Below are 16,938 nucleotides of genomic sequence, written 5' to 3'. Positions count from 1 at the left end.
GCAGGCTATTATAGGCCTATACACATGCAATACACAATTACACATAGTTACATTCCTAGGTACCGATTGCTAGGGCATCCAGGTGAAACGTGTATTAAGCATTACCCTGGTAACATGAGATTCTCAGCTGTTCGAGGGAACATGTACGTGTGTAGGCCTACTATAGGGCCTATATGAATACTATGAGGGTGCATATATGTACTATATCAATACCGTGGGCGCAATAATACATTTTGTTGTTATAGGGCCAATGAAGCCTACACTCAACTATTCTTGCTTTATAAAGACGCTTTATCTGAAAAGATCGCACTGCGTTTATGGTAGGCGAGAAATGAAGCTAAAAAAGAGCCGTACATTTACGATGATGCATAAATGTAGGCATGAAAATATTCTTATCCCTGGCATTTGGGGGGGGGGATATGGTGTATTACATCCCCTCCACCCATTTTCATGGGGGGGGGATATATCCCCCCTTCCCCCCCCCCCCATGATCGCCGCCCATGGCCATATGTGATCCATTTTCCGACCTTAATAATAAGCAACATTTCCAGTAAATATGGACACAAAATGCACAATTTCTTAGTGTTTATAGTGATAATACAAACACAATTACCATCTATGTTTCTAAAACTATTATGCCGCCGAACTTCGCCAGAACCTTTTTTTGGCAAACAAAAAATAAAACATACGGGAGGGGGTGGGGGTTTGAGCGATCACCGACATCTCACTTAAAGGTCGTCATCAATTTTTTATTTTTTTTTGTTAAACTTTTTTTTTTTTGGTGACGGCCAATAGGGGGGGCGCGCCTGTTGCCCCCCTGGATACGCCCCTGCTGTCAAAGAGCTGATAGTAAGTTTAATTTGTTGGAACAGAACTACAGTGCTCAATTATATACCAGCATGTTTAAGTTGCAAAGCTCCCATGACATATAAGATTGTTTTTTTGGAGAGCTCATGGGTTGGTGATTTGTAATTGAGCCTAAAGTAACTACGAACAGATGATTTTATGTATCTTTGCCTGAAATGTTAGCTAATGCTGCAGGTAGAGTTGTATCTTTGTCAAATTTTGCAATCAGACAGTTGATTATGTTAATTTTGGTGAGCTTTCAAATATCTTACTACATGTCGAGGGAGTTGGTTGAAAATTCGACCAAATGTTTTTTGTACATGCATCTAAGACACTAAAAAAATAAATCATTTAAATTTTCGTAAGCATGCACCTTTAAGAGATAGTACCTCTTGTTCATGTTTTTGTTATTACCTTTTGTTTATGTTTTTGTTTTTTTTATTTTTTTCTATTATAGGTAAAAGTGGGACTTACATTGCTGAAAGATTTCAACCGTTTGAAAGTATGCTATCAATGTAGTTACGACCGCCTATTGTCTAATGTATCTGATTCAAACTGTCATCCATAACTGGACACAAAAGTTAAAATATCATGGATGTAGTTCACTATTCATGCATGATTGTAGATGTACGGGATATACGGTACCCTCTTCAGTCTTGAAATAAAAGGTTGAATTCATCAAATATTCTGAATTATTTGTGTTGTCATTCCTTTTTGTTGTCTCTTAAATGTGCCTTTCTGTTGTGATCGATGAAATGACAAAAAGAGTGCATCAAGCTGCTTTTAATAATTAACCTAAAACATGTGTAAAACGCTTACTGAACGGGTGCTATGTAGAAATCGCTGGCAAAATATTACATAATAATTTTGTAGTTGCGTTACATGCTGATCATGTAAAAATTTACCAAACAGCAGTTAAGTAAATTTTACTGAAATGTTTTAGTGTTCTTATTTGACATGAAAATCAATTAAAATTTGACTAAACCTGTGTAAAAAAAATCTGAGTGTATATGGTTGTATTTAATCGAACATATACTCGTATTCATTCGAACATATACACGTATTAGTTCGAATATTTATATATATATATATATATATATATATATATATATATATATATATATATATATATATACTATGGTATATTTGTCCCACATTTTGACCTCTGGTCTCAAATTATTTTTGACCCCCAAAAACCAAACAATGTTCTTTGACGTAATATGGCACTTCTATAGCACTGATACGTAACCCTACAATATTTAAAGAGAAGACAGTACAACCGCATTGTTTTATTTATTTCATAAAGATGCTTACGATGATTACGCCGTACTCTTTTGGATGTATCATATTTGAAATATAAGACTCCACACATCAGCTATAGTACAACAGAACCATGCACTATAGTTGTAGTATACAGTAAGTTGGATGTGAAGACATTAAACAGAAGACTAGGCCTGTTTAGACAGTGTGTGTGTATAAACCGTTGGGGAATATTACCATTATTAAGTAAGTTTTCGAAAATTGTTGTGGAATTCTATTTTCTATACACTATTTCCTCTTCTCTGAAAACTCCAATCACTGAAGACAGTTTATTTAGAGAAATTACCCTGACTTCCGGATATGTTCACAAAGTCAATACGAAAATGTCAGTTTGAAATCCGGGGAAAGCTATTTTTCCTCCAGTATCTTTACTGCACCCACTTTAACAAGTCATTGCACGAAATTCTCTAAACTGCTCCAGGAAATAGGCTCTAAATTTATTAAATTAGGATCAATTGAAAACAAATTCGGCTGGAATAAGTTAATGACTAGCCCTTTGTAGTCCGCATGACGTAAGTGTGATTACACAAACATTTACAATGAAGTTGGAGTTAAGTTTAAGTAGTTCGTGACGCGTATATACTGGCGGTGAAAATCGCTATGATTTTGCAATTGTACTATATTGCTTTTACATGTCCCATAATGGACACCTTTACAACAAGTTTCAATGCAATATGAGTGCATTACATTAAGGAGAGATGTCCGAATGCATAATTTCTCGTCAATCTATCAACAAATGGTCTAGCATTAGAAGCATTAAATGTAATTTGCCTTCAACCTTTGTTATATCTTATAGTCCGTACCTGTCCAATCATATGTATTCAATTTCCTTTACAAGGCATGATAGTAGGAACACTATATAGAAGCGAAAGTCTTCACAGGAATTGTCAAAAAATAATAGAAGAATGTTTGGTTATCTTTCATAAAGACAAAAAAATGTTAATATGAGTGTAAATAATTATACCATAGGAGGCATAACTTTTCCCATTTATCCCCAGTCATATTGGTTGAAAGAATATATTTGTGCAGCAAAAAATAATCTTTCAGAAAATAATTGATGTTATTGACTGAAGGATGTGTCTTCTTAATTTTGGAAAGAAAGATGAAATATTTTACCAAAATTATAATAAGGTTAAAGATTTTATCAAACTTCCCACCAAATAAAATCGATTTAGGATTTAAGACCAAAATATTGATATTTCTTTCTTCAAGAATGCTTTTAAGATAGGTCCAGAGAGGCTTAACAAAATCACAGCTCAAAACTAAATTTGGGATTGATTCGCTATGGGATTCACAAAAGGAACAAGGTCATGATCAATGATATTCTTTTTATGGGGAAGGACGTTTGTAGGGAAGAAAACGGCGAAGAATTTTGTAATGAAACCATTTTAATTTTGATATCATTTGTGCAAAGAAAAGGAACTGCACAATAGAATCTCAAATACTCAGATACTCAGATAGAACAATCTGCAACTCAGTTCCCCATTTTGCACAAGCCTTGCTTGAGTGATTGATGGAACGAACTAACTTTGAATTAAATGCCCTTCCATCTAAATCGCCGAGTGCATTCATCATATTATACACATTATTAACTGGACTGCAAAGTTTCCCCTTGTCTGTACCCACAAAAGAGACCCCCATGAAAATGTAATTGAGTTTACAATACTTTGATACTCTAAGAAGGTTGTCTTAACATTGAAAGTTTGCACAAAGTTTTCATAGGGGGAAAAAAATTGCCATTTGCATCCAGTAAATCATTACGTTTATAGACGACAGGGATATTACCAATTTGAATGAAACTATTATTTCAGACAGGTTGGCTAATTATCAATTTAAGATCATTACCATTATTATCAAAGTTAATCAAGTAATAGTGAAAATTTTTTAAAAACATGCATCTTTCCAAAACCTATTTAAAGTGCAAGTTAACAACAGTTTAGATATCACCATGCATTGGCATTTTACTTTAGATCAAAACCACATCACCTGGATAAATAACCCGGTTTATTATTATCTTTATAATATTTATACGCCTCAGACATGTTACTATTAAAGAAATTGCATACTAAAAAATATCTATAATCTTAAGACCACCTTCCGAATAACTTCCGAATAATCTGTCGTCTACCCACTCGGTTCGGTTTTGCCATTCCAAATAAATTTGAAAACATTGAATTAAATTTAGCTCGAATTTCATCACTTGGAGAAGGTAGAGCAAGCAGAGGATAATTCAAATGCGTAATAATAATAATAATAATAATAATAATAATAATAATAATAATAATAATAATAATAATAATACTAATAATACTAATACTAATAATAATAATAATAATAATAATAATAATAATAATAATAATAATAATAATAATAATAATAATAATAATAATAATAATAATACTAATAATAATAATAATAATAAGAGACTTAAACACTGTTATTCTGCCCATTGTAGTTACGTAACATTTAGACCAACAATGAATGAATTTGTCAATTTTTGAAAGGGTATTTCTGTAGTTAATCGTGGTCATTTCAACAAGACTTTCATTAAAGGACATACCAAGCAGCACAAAGTTTTCTCCCTTTTATTCCACGTAATTCCAAAATGATCAGAAAAGAAAAAGACATTGTACATTTTTTAAGACTACCTATTCCTACAATTTTACCCAAAATGAACTTTAAAAAATCGACTGTGAATCCATCCGGACACAGAGATGTGTATACTTCGGAATCGTGAGTGGGCTCTCTAAACTTTGGGCTCCTGCATTGACAAAACAGATGGTTTATCAAGAACATCTTCGTTAAAATCTACGTCATCAAGTTCATTGTCATGGAAACAATACAACTTACTATACAAATCATAAACTTCCCTCCTTTAACTCCAGGAGAGTCATATATATCGTTATTTACAATCGGTTTTAAATGGGAAATCAATTTATCTACGTATTTACGCTTTTCAAGGTTTAGAAAATACTTGGAGGGTTTTCCCCCTTCCTCACCATATTGAGCACGAGAGCGTATTAAGAGCTTATCATGTTTAATGTTTTGTAACTCTTCCTGAAGACCACTAATGTTATTCAATTTCCAGGCATTACCAGATAAGTTATACTCCATCAAGTCTATTTCATTTTGCATTCTGGTTTTCAAATAAGCGTTAAGACCAATTTGATACTTTGACTTTGGTATTCATTTTGATATTTTGCAGCTAAATCGGAAATATATCTTCGAATTACCGGCCAGGATTAGCATTTCAAGACCCCCCCCCCCCACCGTCCACCTTACGCGTGCGCTTGCTCACCGAACTTTAGTTCCACTTTCCTGAAAAAGCACAGCCCACCCCTCACCTCCCCCAGACTCAGACCAGCCTAAGCCATTGCCTCCAACAAAGAGATCCTAGGAAGGGTCTTCTTCCTCCCTCCCCACCCCCATTAATCAATCTTGGGACAAGCTACATATACACACACCCAAATGCCACCAGGGGCAGAATTTCCTCAAGAAGTTACCAGTGAGTCGCCACAGATATGTAAGGGATTACAAAGGGAAACAAAGCATTCTCTCACTACATTGGCATAATTAAGATTGTAACTTTAATGCACGGGCAAGGGCAATACCCACAGTAAACTCACCAACCGCACCAACAAACATTAATATTTTCTCATTGTTCTTCCTAATTCTAACAGGCTTGTGAGGATTACAGATTGAGCGACAAGGAGATATACCCTACATTCGCCAGAACCACGCCCACTGATAAACAAACGGTGTCAGCAGTTTTCCACATTCTTAGACACTTTAATTGGAGTATAGTGTCTATCATATCTGCGGATGAGGCACAGCGAAAGACGGTTGTGTCCGGCCTGGAGGAAACTCTACGTGCTGCTAACATTACAATCCAGAGAACTATCTTCTATAAACATCCGTGTTTTGCTGTCTTCTATGGAGGAGACGACGCCTCCTGCAAATTTGGTGACATTCTCGATGAAACAGCACCAATTACTAGAAGCAAGTATATGTATATATTGTTACTATGAAGACCATTAACCATACTGCTACATATGGCAGTCATATCATACTTATACATCTTTAACTTATGCTGTTACTTGTGCTTCTCACCCTTACGTTGTAAAGAACATAATGCTACATTGTGGATCACACTAAAGGTTTGTGTTTTGGAGTACTGATTACCTCCAATGTTTGGTTGATGCAAAGTACATGATTTATTTAGATCACCGATTGTAATCGGTAATTATTATTATTATTTTCTTATTAGCTAAACTAATTCGAAAGAACAATTATTTAACATGGGACTGTTCGATATATATATATATATATATATATATATATATATATATATATATATATATGTATCAGTGTTTGCAAACTATACGAAGTTAAAACTGGTGTATCATGAAATGTCAATTCTTCGATGATTCTTTTTCAGTCTACATATTCCTCGGCGAGCTTTTTGAAATTTATGATTTCTTGAATGAGTTTTGGTCCAAAGGTTTACTTGAAAACGGGGAGTACATAATTTTGTACGTCAACGTTGAAGAATACAGCGATCTAAGGGTACAACAGCTTTATGGAGGTAATCGTTCGGGACCTTTCTCCTTTTTAATTTATTTTAATTTGTTACAATTGTCTCTGAGAGTAGTGGTCAAAAATGAGTTCCAACGGCGTTTGTCAACGTAACAATGCATTCTGAATTCTGAGTAAATTACATGTGCTTTAAGAACACTGTTATCTCTACACTTACCTGTCATGTACCTTAGGCCTAAGTTTCAACAAGTTCACGAAATGACTATATTGCATGTTAAGTGCTGCCACCTATATATTCCTCCTAATTTTGTTCATTATTTATTTAGATCCATACGAAAGGAAGCCTTCATTAGCAAGTGCTCATGGCTACAGATCAGTACTGCAAATCTATCCGTCACCGGTGTCAGGGGATGCTTGGATAGCATTCCGTAAGAAAGTGTTGAAGTATCTCCAGTTGGAACCATTTAATTCGATGGTACCAGACAATGTAGGCACCTCTGACATCGTTGTAAGTCTGATCGAAAGTTCGCACCTATACAATAAGAAACACAACAAAATGGAACTAGCTGGGTGTTTGTTCTTGATATATCGTTCCTGTTTCTCAGGTGATTTCGAGATGCTGGTGAAATCAAAGACATATACTGATACGGTTACATTTGGAATACTTTAGATTGCAGTGCATGGTCAGTAACTAGGATGGCTTTCAGTTTTTCTTTTTTCAAATTCAGGTGTCTCCAGTTCTGGCTGGTACTCGAGTTTAATGAAGAACCTACTTTCGCACAGTTTATAGGTAGCCATATGCGATTATTTAGAGATTAAGCTCTGTATGTACTGGAAGTGTATCCAATAGTATGAGTATAAAGACCAGTATACATGCATTTGTGGCTGTTTAATAGTTTCCGCTGTAATTTCTGCAGCGTCGATAACCGCAACGATTTTCAGCCTTTCATAAGAAAAACTCAACTTTAGATATGAGAGCTATTCAAGAACATACATTATATACCTGAAAAATCAAACATCAGAAGTTATGCATTTGGATATCTGAAATTCCTATTTAAATATCTGAAGTAATTCTTAGTTTCAGATTCAATTTGAAGAGTTCTGTGAATGAGGTTTTTTCCCCCCATATATACATATAGGGTCGAGTCAATTAACTCCCTATATATGTAAGATGTATAACCTATAATCAAAGAAAGTACTTCCCGTCGGTATTTATACCTGCTCATTTCATATCATATACTTACCTTAAATGATGTTTTCAAGATCTTACTTGAGATTGTTGGTATCAAAATGACTTTGAGAAACAACAAGCTGTGCGAGGTCACTCTTACCCATTAAACAGATGAGGATAGTAGGCATACCTCTATACATGGAATGAAGAGATCACATTAGGCCAATTAAACATTCTTTCATGCAAACTTTGTTGATTGTTAACATACAATGGTTCTTGTATAGAGTTGTGTGCCGCCTTTTTGTTATGTGGGTTTATATTGTCCTTCGAAATACGGACTCGTTCACTCTCATTGCATAGCTATTTTGGATACAATATTAACGTTGTTCGGTCGCTCTATTTTATCTCCATATAGGTTCCGGTTAATACAACATTAACGTTGTTCAGTCGCTTTATTTTATCTCCATACATGTTCCGGTTAATACAACATTAACGTTGTTCGGTCGCTTTATTTTATCTCCATATAGGTTCCGGTTAATACAACATTAACGTTGTTCATTAGCTCTATTTTATCTCCATATAGGTTCCGGCCAATGCTGCTTATTTGTATGATGCAGTTTACAATTTGTATATACCTGTGCTGAATGATATCATCAACAACAACAACAGCAATAAATCCATCTTTGAAAGGGCGATTGATGGAACTGAAATTATGCAGATGATCGTCAACCGAACATATGACAGTAAGGTTATCATATATGTATTCCTGTCATTTTCTACTGTAATCCATGTAGGCATACAATGCCTACTCTCTCCGGATTAGAATTTCGCTTTTTATAGAGAACCACAATGTAATTTGTACCTTTGTGGGGTTTTGTGTGTTTAAATTGAAGTATTTTTTAAAGGTGGACACTAAGACGCGTGATTTGGTACTAGCATATTCAAAGATAAATGGGTTTGTATATATATATATATATATATATATATATATATATATATATCTCCCCTCTCGGAGACGGTTATTCTACGATATTATTTGTCATTCTAACTCACAGGTGTTGCTGGAAACATTGGTTACATCGATGAACATGGTGATGCATTTGTAGATTTCGTTGTTGTTGGTGCAGCTCTTAACAATTCCAACACATATGGGTACAATATCCAGAAATTGGCATATTTGAGAATAAATGAAACCACGCGAAAAATGGTAAGTTCTTGATGTTTAACATGGCGTGATGCCTGACATCTTTGCTATAGCACATGGATTATATTTGTATTGCTTGTATAGAGTTTTCACTATATATCACTCAGATTTCGAGACTGAGGCCTATTATAAAGTTTCACTTATACAGTCTTTGATTTCTTTGATTACTCTTGAACTGACCTGACCTATCGAGTAGACCAAACATTTTTACCACCTTTTCACTCTAATACATAAATGGGATTATTGGTTACACTTTTCTCTTTCCAGACCTATGTTTCAGTTCCTGGTGTAAGCATCCCGTGGGTAAGTGGACAACCTCTCGACAGGCCAGAGTGTGGATTCTACTGGGAACTATGCCAAACTCAAAAGACGCACGCCATTATTCTTGCATCTATATTTGCCTTCCTACTTCTCAGCGTGCTAGTAACGATTATTGTTAAATACAGGTAAGATCCCAACTCGAATTTGAATAGTCTATACCTTTGGTCCTTGAGAAATATGAAAGAATTACACTATGTAATCGGATTTAGCCAGGCTTGGAGTTCCAGGCAGCACTAGGTTTACAGCACCAGTCACACTATTGAGACTAGAATGGCTATCACACAGTATACATTTTTGACAAGAGCTAGAGTGTACAGTTTGCTATCCATTGATTGTAATGACAGATTCCTATATAAACCCCATTGAAAGTCCCAAAATTGTATTTCTGTTAACAAGTTTGTTTACACCAACGTAGTAACACAGGTATAGTTGCCAGGAAATATTTATTTCTATAGTCATCAAAATATTTAATGAAATATTAACTTTTTGATAGCACCTGAGTGTCATCTGGGACATTTATTGTTTGCGTGTGTAATCAAATAGCTGAATAGCACAGCTGAAGGACAATGTTTATCAACCCCTATCTACTAACACATCAATAGTGTTAAAGGTGCTATTATATCTATGGCTTTGGAAAGGGAATGATGCGTGTGAGGGAGGGATAGTTCCGAGTAGTGGATGGAAAGGGGTTCACTGGTGGAAATTGAGATAGGTTGCATAATTGATAACATGGACTCGGACTTACATGGACTGGGAATGTCCTGGACTGAGACTTGTATCGGTCCCAGTCTGCTTTGGACTCCGATCTGACTCGGGCTGGTTGGACTCGAGCTTGAATCGGATTCACTGGACATTAAAGCAGGCCTAGTTCTTGACTGGCTCTCTTTCTCGATTGCTGAATCAAAGAGCATGTAGATGGTATCTTTTCATAGCACCGCAAATATTTTTTGATTGGTCGTTGTTTCCCTAAGGCTGATTAATCTGCATACAGTGCTTTTGTAAAATCTTACAAAAAAAGTATGTTCAGATAATAGGAATGAATTACTACTTTCTGTCAGAAAAGGTTTGCCCTGCTACACTAATGTATTTGAACGACATAGTGCAAACTCCTTGCTTTTGACATGCTTCTCTATCAAGTTTCTCTTTCAACTTGTTGAGAAACTCATCTTCTTTATCCCTATAAACCTCGCTTGCGCGCGACCTCCGCCACACCTCCCTCTATCCTCTACTACGTTCTCGCCTTCGCTTCTTGCTAGTTCCCTCTCTATGATAACGTTTTTGATAACCCCGGTCACTCTCCCAGATATGATCCCCCTCAAAAGGGTCGAAACAAGGTTAATCATATTGTCTTTGTACATATAGTAACGAATATACGATTGCGTGTTAAACCGGTTCAAAACCGCATGTATCTCTTCCAAACAGTATTGCATGCTGCCGAAATGCGATCATGTTATTTCATAGGCGGGAAGGGATATAGCCTACACTGCGCTATACATGCCTGTATGCACTAATATAACTGTTCTTAGAAAAACAGTTAGGAATTTTCTTTCAATGCTATCTCGTTGATGTTTATTCAAAACGAAACATGTAAGGTCTAAAATGTCATATACAGTTTCTGTTTTAGTACATAATATGGTACATATATGGTTTATGGTTTTTAGTATGGGCCTACATGAGGGCTTCGCTGATTAAGCAGGTCCTATACGAGAAACATTAATACTACAACTATCAAATAATTTAGGTAAGAAGTGTATTCATCTAGTCCAGATACCCTGAAATAATTCAACTCCGAAATTTGGATTAACCGAAAGATGACTTATAAACGACTTATAATATTGACTAGTGAACATGCGTAAAATGTACAACGTGTTCTTAAAGAAGACGTACAATGTACGCGTGGGTGCTATCTAGGATTTTATCGAATAGAACGTCATGTATGTCTAAAGGATCATAGTCAAACGTACCCTCTGAAACTGACCCTTACACTGTAAAAACACTTGGGTCATTTTTTGACCCAGATTTGACCCAGCAACTTAGTGGAATCTCCACCAGCCCAGGTTTGGGTCAATTTGACCAAGGATCTGTGTCATTTGACATCTGACCTAAAACTGGGTTATTTTGACCCATACGCTACTTTGACCCATATGCTACTTTGACCCAGCTTTTGACCCAGTGGTTAGTGCAATCTCCACCAGCCCAGCAGATTGGGTCAAAAAAAATTTACCACGTAAATGGGTCAAAGCTGAATTTACATTTGCAGTTGCAGGAAGTCAATAAAAGAAATGACATAGACTTCGATTCCTAATGATAAATTAATTTATTCAAATCACAAAGTGGTGTTACAATAAAGCATGCAATTTCTTCTATTTCACATATAATTATCGATATTCATTTTGTTTTATTCCAACTAGAACATCATAGTAACAGTAAAAATCAGAGTAATGTGATACCCATAAAACTAAACAAACAATGAACACAAGAACATAGGCTAAGGCTAATGTACCAATTGAGAATCATTGGAAACTAAGCAATGTTCCTTAAAATCCTGACATACTAAACTAAAACAACTGATCATTTATTCATGTGCACAAACTTTAGTTCACTGAGGAATATGTTCTGTATTACTTGAAAGACTTTAATTGTTGATCTCACAGCTAGGTTTGCTGCAGTGTTTGTAATATTAAGTTAATCAAGACTGGAGCATGCACTCACTCTCTACTTGTATCCTTAGTAACTGTAGTAATTTGAATATTAGCTAGCATTTCTAATTGTTTTTAAAGAATATAAATAAACAACATTCCATAGTTATCAATTGTATAAAATGTTAGGTATACAAAGAAGACATGTAGTACATCAATGGTGGCTGTAAGAAATCAAATATTTTGGAAAGCTCAATGTTTGGTGGGGGCTTTGTCATGGTCAAAAGTCAAAGACAATATCAAACATATTTTGCAGTGGGTTGGTGGGGCAAGACAAACCCTATGGCCAGCTGCCAATTAATAAAATCTTGCAAGCATATCCCAAAAGTGATAATTTCCTCAGTAGTTCTTGTACCAAAACAGCATTAGATTTGAATGAGGAAAAGCTGTTTATAACATACAGTACAAGACTTATAATCACTGAAAAGTCATCAATAAATGGAAACACTGTGAATAAATATTTTTGCACCACCAACATGTTACAATATGTATTAAATTTTCAGTTGCTCAGGCAAAAAATGTACATCAGTCATGCTTTAGGCTAGTTGTGCATGTATGATGTATGGAAGAACACTAGTTTTGCACCACTGTTTGTGAGGCAGTTCTGCTTCTTTAGTCCCTCTAAACTTAACAATAACAAATACCAATGAAACTTAAACCTTGTTCAAGGTAATATAACATGCAAACATAAATAGCAAACAACTTTGTCACATTATGTAAATTAAAAACCTCATGTAATCATCCCATCATGTTAATGACCATGAACTAAGTGTTAACCTAATGTTGCACTGCCCAAGGTTTACAGGAGATATGTTCATATCCCTTATATGTGTTTTGAGAAAATTATACGATAAAAGGTTACAATGTATAAAAAAAAACAAATAAATCATATTAAACACTACTTTTGACAAAGTTGTTTACATACCTTTTTTCTCTTACTGACTACTTAAAAAAGCACGTAGGCTTCTTACTGAAGGGGATGTCGAAACCTTTCCTTTCCCTTCACTAACCTTAATGAGGAATTTGTGTATAAATTCCCAGGTTGTTTGACACTGGCAGGGGTAGGCTATGTCAAACAAGTACAATGATTTGAAAGAAATATCAAAAGCTGCAATTAAATCTGTTGCTGGCAGAGCAACCCCTTTGATGATCACAAATGACTGAGTCGGATACCTTCTATCACCAAATGCAAGGACGAATGGCTGCTTTCGAGTTCTATCTTGCTTAAGCTCATCTTCCATGAATTGAGGAAGATTGGTCCCAACCTTTGGAAGAAAGAAAATAAATTGCTGCTTTCAGTGCACACTTAATTCTGTTGTCACTAATTTAAATAATTAGCAAATCTTTTCACTTGAATCATTACCATAGCAGATTAAAGATTCTGTTGACCTCAAATGATCTTGGACCTCCATGAAAAATATAGGGATCATCTACTCACAAAGGGCTACCTACCTACATACTAAGTTTAAGGTTCAAGCAACTTAACTTGGCACCTGACTGTTATAAGTGAAAAATCATCATGACATTTTATGCGATTTAATTATATACCAGTAGGAATGACTGAGGATGTAGGAATATCAGTTACTTAGCCTACACAGTTAAAAGAAATTGACCCATATCCCTCACTGAGTATAGTGTATGTAGACTGTTCAAGATAATGGTATTAGTACCTTTTGGATCTGTTTTTATGTTGAACTTTACAGGTGTAGGCTTCTTTACTTCTTTCGGTGTTGCTTCTTGTTTCCTAAAGGCATGGGATCGTTTTCGGGCAATCTTTCGTCAAGATAGTCTGTAGCATAGCCTGTAGCAGGATGTTTCCCATGGGCTTTTGGGTACCATGCTACCTATAGTTCACAGATAAAAATAGGACATATATAGTTAACTTCAATTGTTCAATTACACCGACTAGTATTCTTGGCAAAGACTGTTTGTTGGAGAATATCATATTTTACTGCAGTGGCATAACCAGTAGGGGAAAAGCCCCCAATTGGTCACCCCCATCCCCCCCTCCCAATTGACATACAAGTAAATTAGTAAGATAGAAATGATGAACCATTTTACATCTTGTCCACCCCTTAAATACAAGAATTTTATCCCTCCCCTTACACCCCTTCCCCATGTCTTGTCCCCCTCCCCTTGCACAGATTCTTTGCTACCCTTCAGCTCTCCCCCACCCCCACTAAAAAGTCTTATTATACTACTGTTTTACTACATTTAATAGCACACTGTTAACTCTCTGTTCAGCAAGATAGCTATTAACAAGTAACATTATACTAGTCTTAGCCTCTAACGTTATATTTAGTTAAACTTACGTAGTGAGGTTAGGCCTATGCTTTATCAAAGACCAAACGTTAGGTCTTACATTACAGCTATCTATGTATCACTATCAGTATCACTATCACTGTATCAGGGTAATTATGGGCTTTTCTGAACCACGGCGCTCGCAGCACTAATAACATGTTACTTAGGCCTAGCCTATCATCATATCTACAATGGCATACTATAATATAGTATTTAACTAATTAACGTTGCGAGCGCCTGTGGCCTGAACTAGTCAGCATACTTTGGCGTATATTTACCTTTGAATATTGGTATTTACATTGGCAAACCCCAGTCATCAAGGATGGAACTAACAAACGTGTCCATTTTCAGAGCCCATCAAAGTTTTTGATTCAACTTAGACTGCCTTCTTGGTCCTGAATTTACGTATGGTTTGTAGATTTGTGTGACGGTGTTCAGCTGTCGCCTACGAAAGGCGTCATGCAAAAACGCTGATAGTGGTCACATGACATAACTTATCCAATGAGAAAAGTCTTTGAGAATGACCCAGTGCAAAAAGTCAAACTTTCATCGAGCTATTTCACAATTTCAAACAATCTTGCGTAATAACTCAACCAATACGACCCATTTCTGGGTACAGTATGGCTGACTCAGCAGATGGGTCACACAAAATGACCCAGGTGTTTTACAGTGTAACTGCTGTACAAGTTAGCACCATACTATAACTAAATGTGACTGTTATTCAATGTTTCACGAAATAATGAGGGCATTGACCAACGTGACCACGTTTAACGACTTAGTAGTACATAATAGTGGTCGTATATTGTGGGATACAGCCAATATGAACGAACTTTTGCTATCTTCTCACACAGAAGCACACAATGCACATATTCTCACAAGTCGTTCTAGTCTGTCGCTGATTGTGACTTTACAGTTTGGCTTATATAGCCTCCGCCATAATTTTACTTCAGTATGAACAACACGTATAAATATCAGTCACGACGTTATCAAGAAAAATGAAGCGCTGTCATCCGTGTCAAGTCGTTCATAATGTAACAGAGAGTGAAGGAGGAAACTTTCTGTTGCTCGCCCTGTGTAGTAATATAATGAGTAAAGAAAAGTATAATAAACTAACTGTACAATATTTCATCAATGGAATATAGGAGTATATGAGTAGAGGAGTGTTTTGGATTCCTTGCGAAGTACGAAATGAAACTCGCATGGTTATTATGGCGTGTGTGAAACTGACACATGGTTTGTATACTCGATAACTCAAGAAATACGTCTGGTTTAAAATTTATGGCGTGTGCGATAGTGACGCGTGGTTTGTATACTCGATAGCTCAAGAAATACGTCTGGATTAAAATTCATACTTGAGTGAAAGTGACGCGTGGTTTGTATACTCGATAACTCAAGAAATACGTGTGGATTAAAATTCATACTTGTGTGAAAGTGACGCGTGGTTTGTATACTCGATAACTCAAGAAATACGTCTGGATTAAAATCCATACTTGTGTGAAAGTGACGCGTGGTTTGTATACTCGATGACTCAAGAAGTACGTCTGGATTAAAATCCATACTTTTGTGAAAGTGACGCGTGGTTTGTATACTCGATGACTCAAGAAATACGTGTGGATTAAAATCCATACTTGAGTGAAAGTGACGCGTGGTTTGTATACTCGATGACTCAAGAAGTACGTCTGGTGTAAAATTTATGGCGTGTGTGAAAGTGACGCGTGGTTTGTATACTCGATAACTCAAGAAATACGTCTGGATTAAAATTCATACTTGAGTGAAAGTGACGCGTGGTTTGTATACTCGATAACTCAAGAAATACGTGTGGATTAAAATTCATACTTGTGTGAAAGTGACGCGTGGTTTGTATACTCGATAACTCAAGAAATACGTCTGGATTAAAATCCATACTTGAGTGAAAGTGACGCGTGGTTTGTATACTCGATGACTCAAGAAATACGTCTGGATTAAAATCCATACTTGTGTGAAAGTGACGCGTGGTTTGTATACTCGATGACTCAAGAAATACGTGTGGATTAAAATCCATACTTGAGTGAAAGTGACGCGTGGTTTGTATACTCGATGACTCAAGAAGTACGTCTGGATTAAAATTCATACTTGTGTGAAAGTGACGCGTGGTTTGTATACTCGATGACTCAAGAAATACGTCTGGATTAAAATTCATACTTGTGTGAAAGTGACGCGTGGTTTGTATACTCGATAACTCAAGAAATACGTCTGGATTAAAATTCATACTTGAGTGAAAGTGACGCGTGGTTTGTATACTCGATAACTCAAGAAATACGTGTGGATTAAAATTCATACTTGTGTGAAAGTGACGCGTGGTTTGTATACTCGATAACTCAAGAAATACGTCTGGATTAAAATCCATACTTGAGTGAAAGTGACGCGTGGTTTGTATACTCGATGACTCAAGAAATACGTCTGGATTAAAATCCATACTTGTGTGAAAGTGACGCGTGGTTTGTATACTCGATGACTCAAGAAGTACGTGTGGATTAAAATTCATACTTGTGTGAAAGTGA

The 16,938-nt window shown here is 36.0% G+C and overlaps 1 protein-coding gene and 1 long non-coding RNA gene across 2 annotated transcripts in view; one reads left to right on the top strand and one right to left on the bottom strand.

The window, feature by feature from the left end:
* Positions 1 to 16,938, top strand: part of LOC139959449 (guanylate cyclase 32E-like) — a 112,558-nt gene that overhangs the window by 43,951 nt on the left and 51,669 nt on the right. Inside the window, exons 3-8 of the mRNA XM_071957087.1 lie at positions 5,847 to 6,165; positions 6,605 to 6,751; positions 7,029 to 7,210; positions 8,457 to 8,616; positions 8,929 to 9,080; positions 9,345 to 9,523. Of these exons, the coding sequence (XP_071813188.1) occupies positions 5,847 to 6,165; positions 6,605 to 6,751; positions 7,029 to 7,210; positions 8,457 to 8,616; positions 8,929 to 9,080; positions 9,345 to 9,523 (1,139 nt within the window). The remainder of the gene's footprint in view (positions 1 to 5,846; positions 6,166 to 6,604; positions 6,752 to 7,028; positions 7,211 to 8,456; positions 8,617 to 8,928; positions 9,081 to 9,344; positions 9,524 to 16,938) is intronic.
* LOC139959452 (uncharacterized) lies at positions 11,701 to 15,052 on the bottom strand. Its single transcript, XR_011790122.1, has 3 exons — positions 14,677 to 15,052; positions 13,768 to 13,941; positions 11,701 to 13,362 (listed from the first exon to the last, which is right to left on the bottom strand). It is a non-coding gene; the product is annotated as an uncharacterized lncRNA (long non-coding RNA).

The sequence above is a fragment of the Apostichopus japonicus genome, chromosome 19, assembly GCF_037975245.1.
Source record: "Apostichopus japonicus isolate 1M-3 chromosome 19, ASM3797524v1, whole genome shotgun sequence".
In the NCBI taxonomy this organism is placed as follows: domain Eukaryota; kingdom Metazoa; phylum Echinodermata; class Holothuroidea; order Aspidochirotida; family Stichopodidae; genus Apostichopus; species Apostichopus japonicus.
The sequence above is the reverse complement of the archived record's forward strand: the minus strand, read 5'-3'. Positions and strand labels throughout refer to the sequence as shown.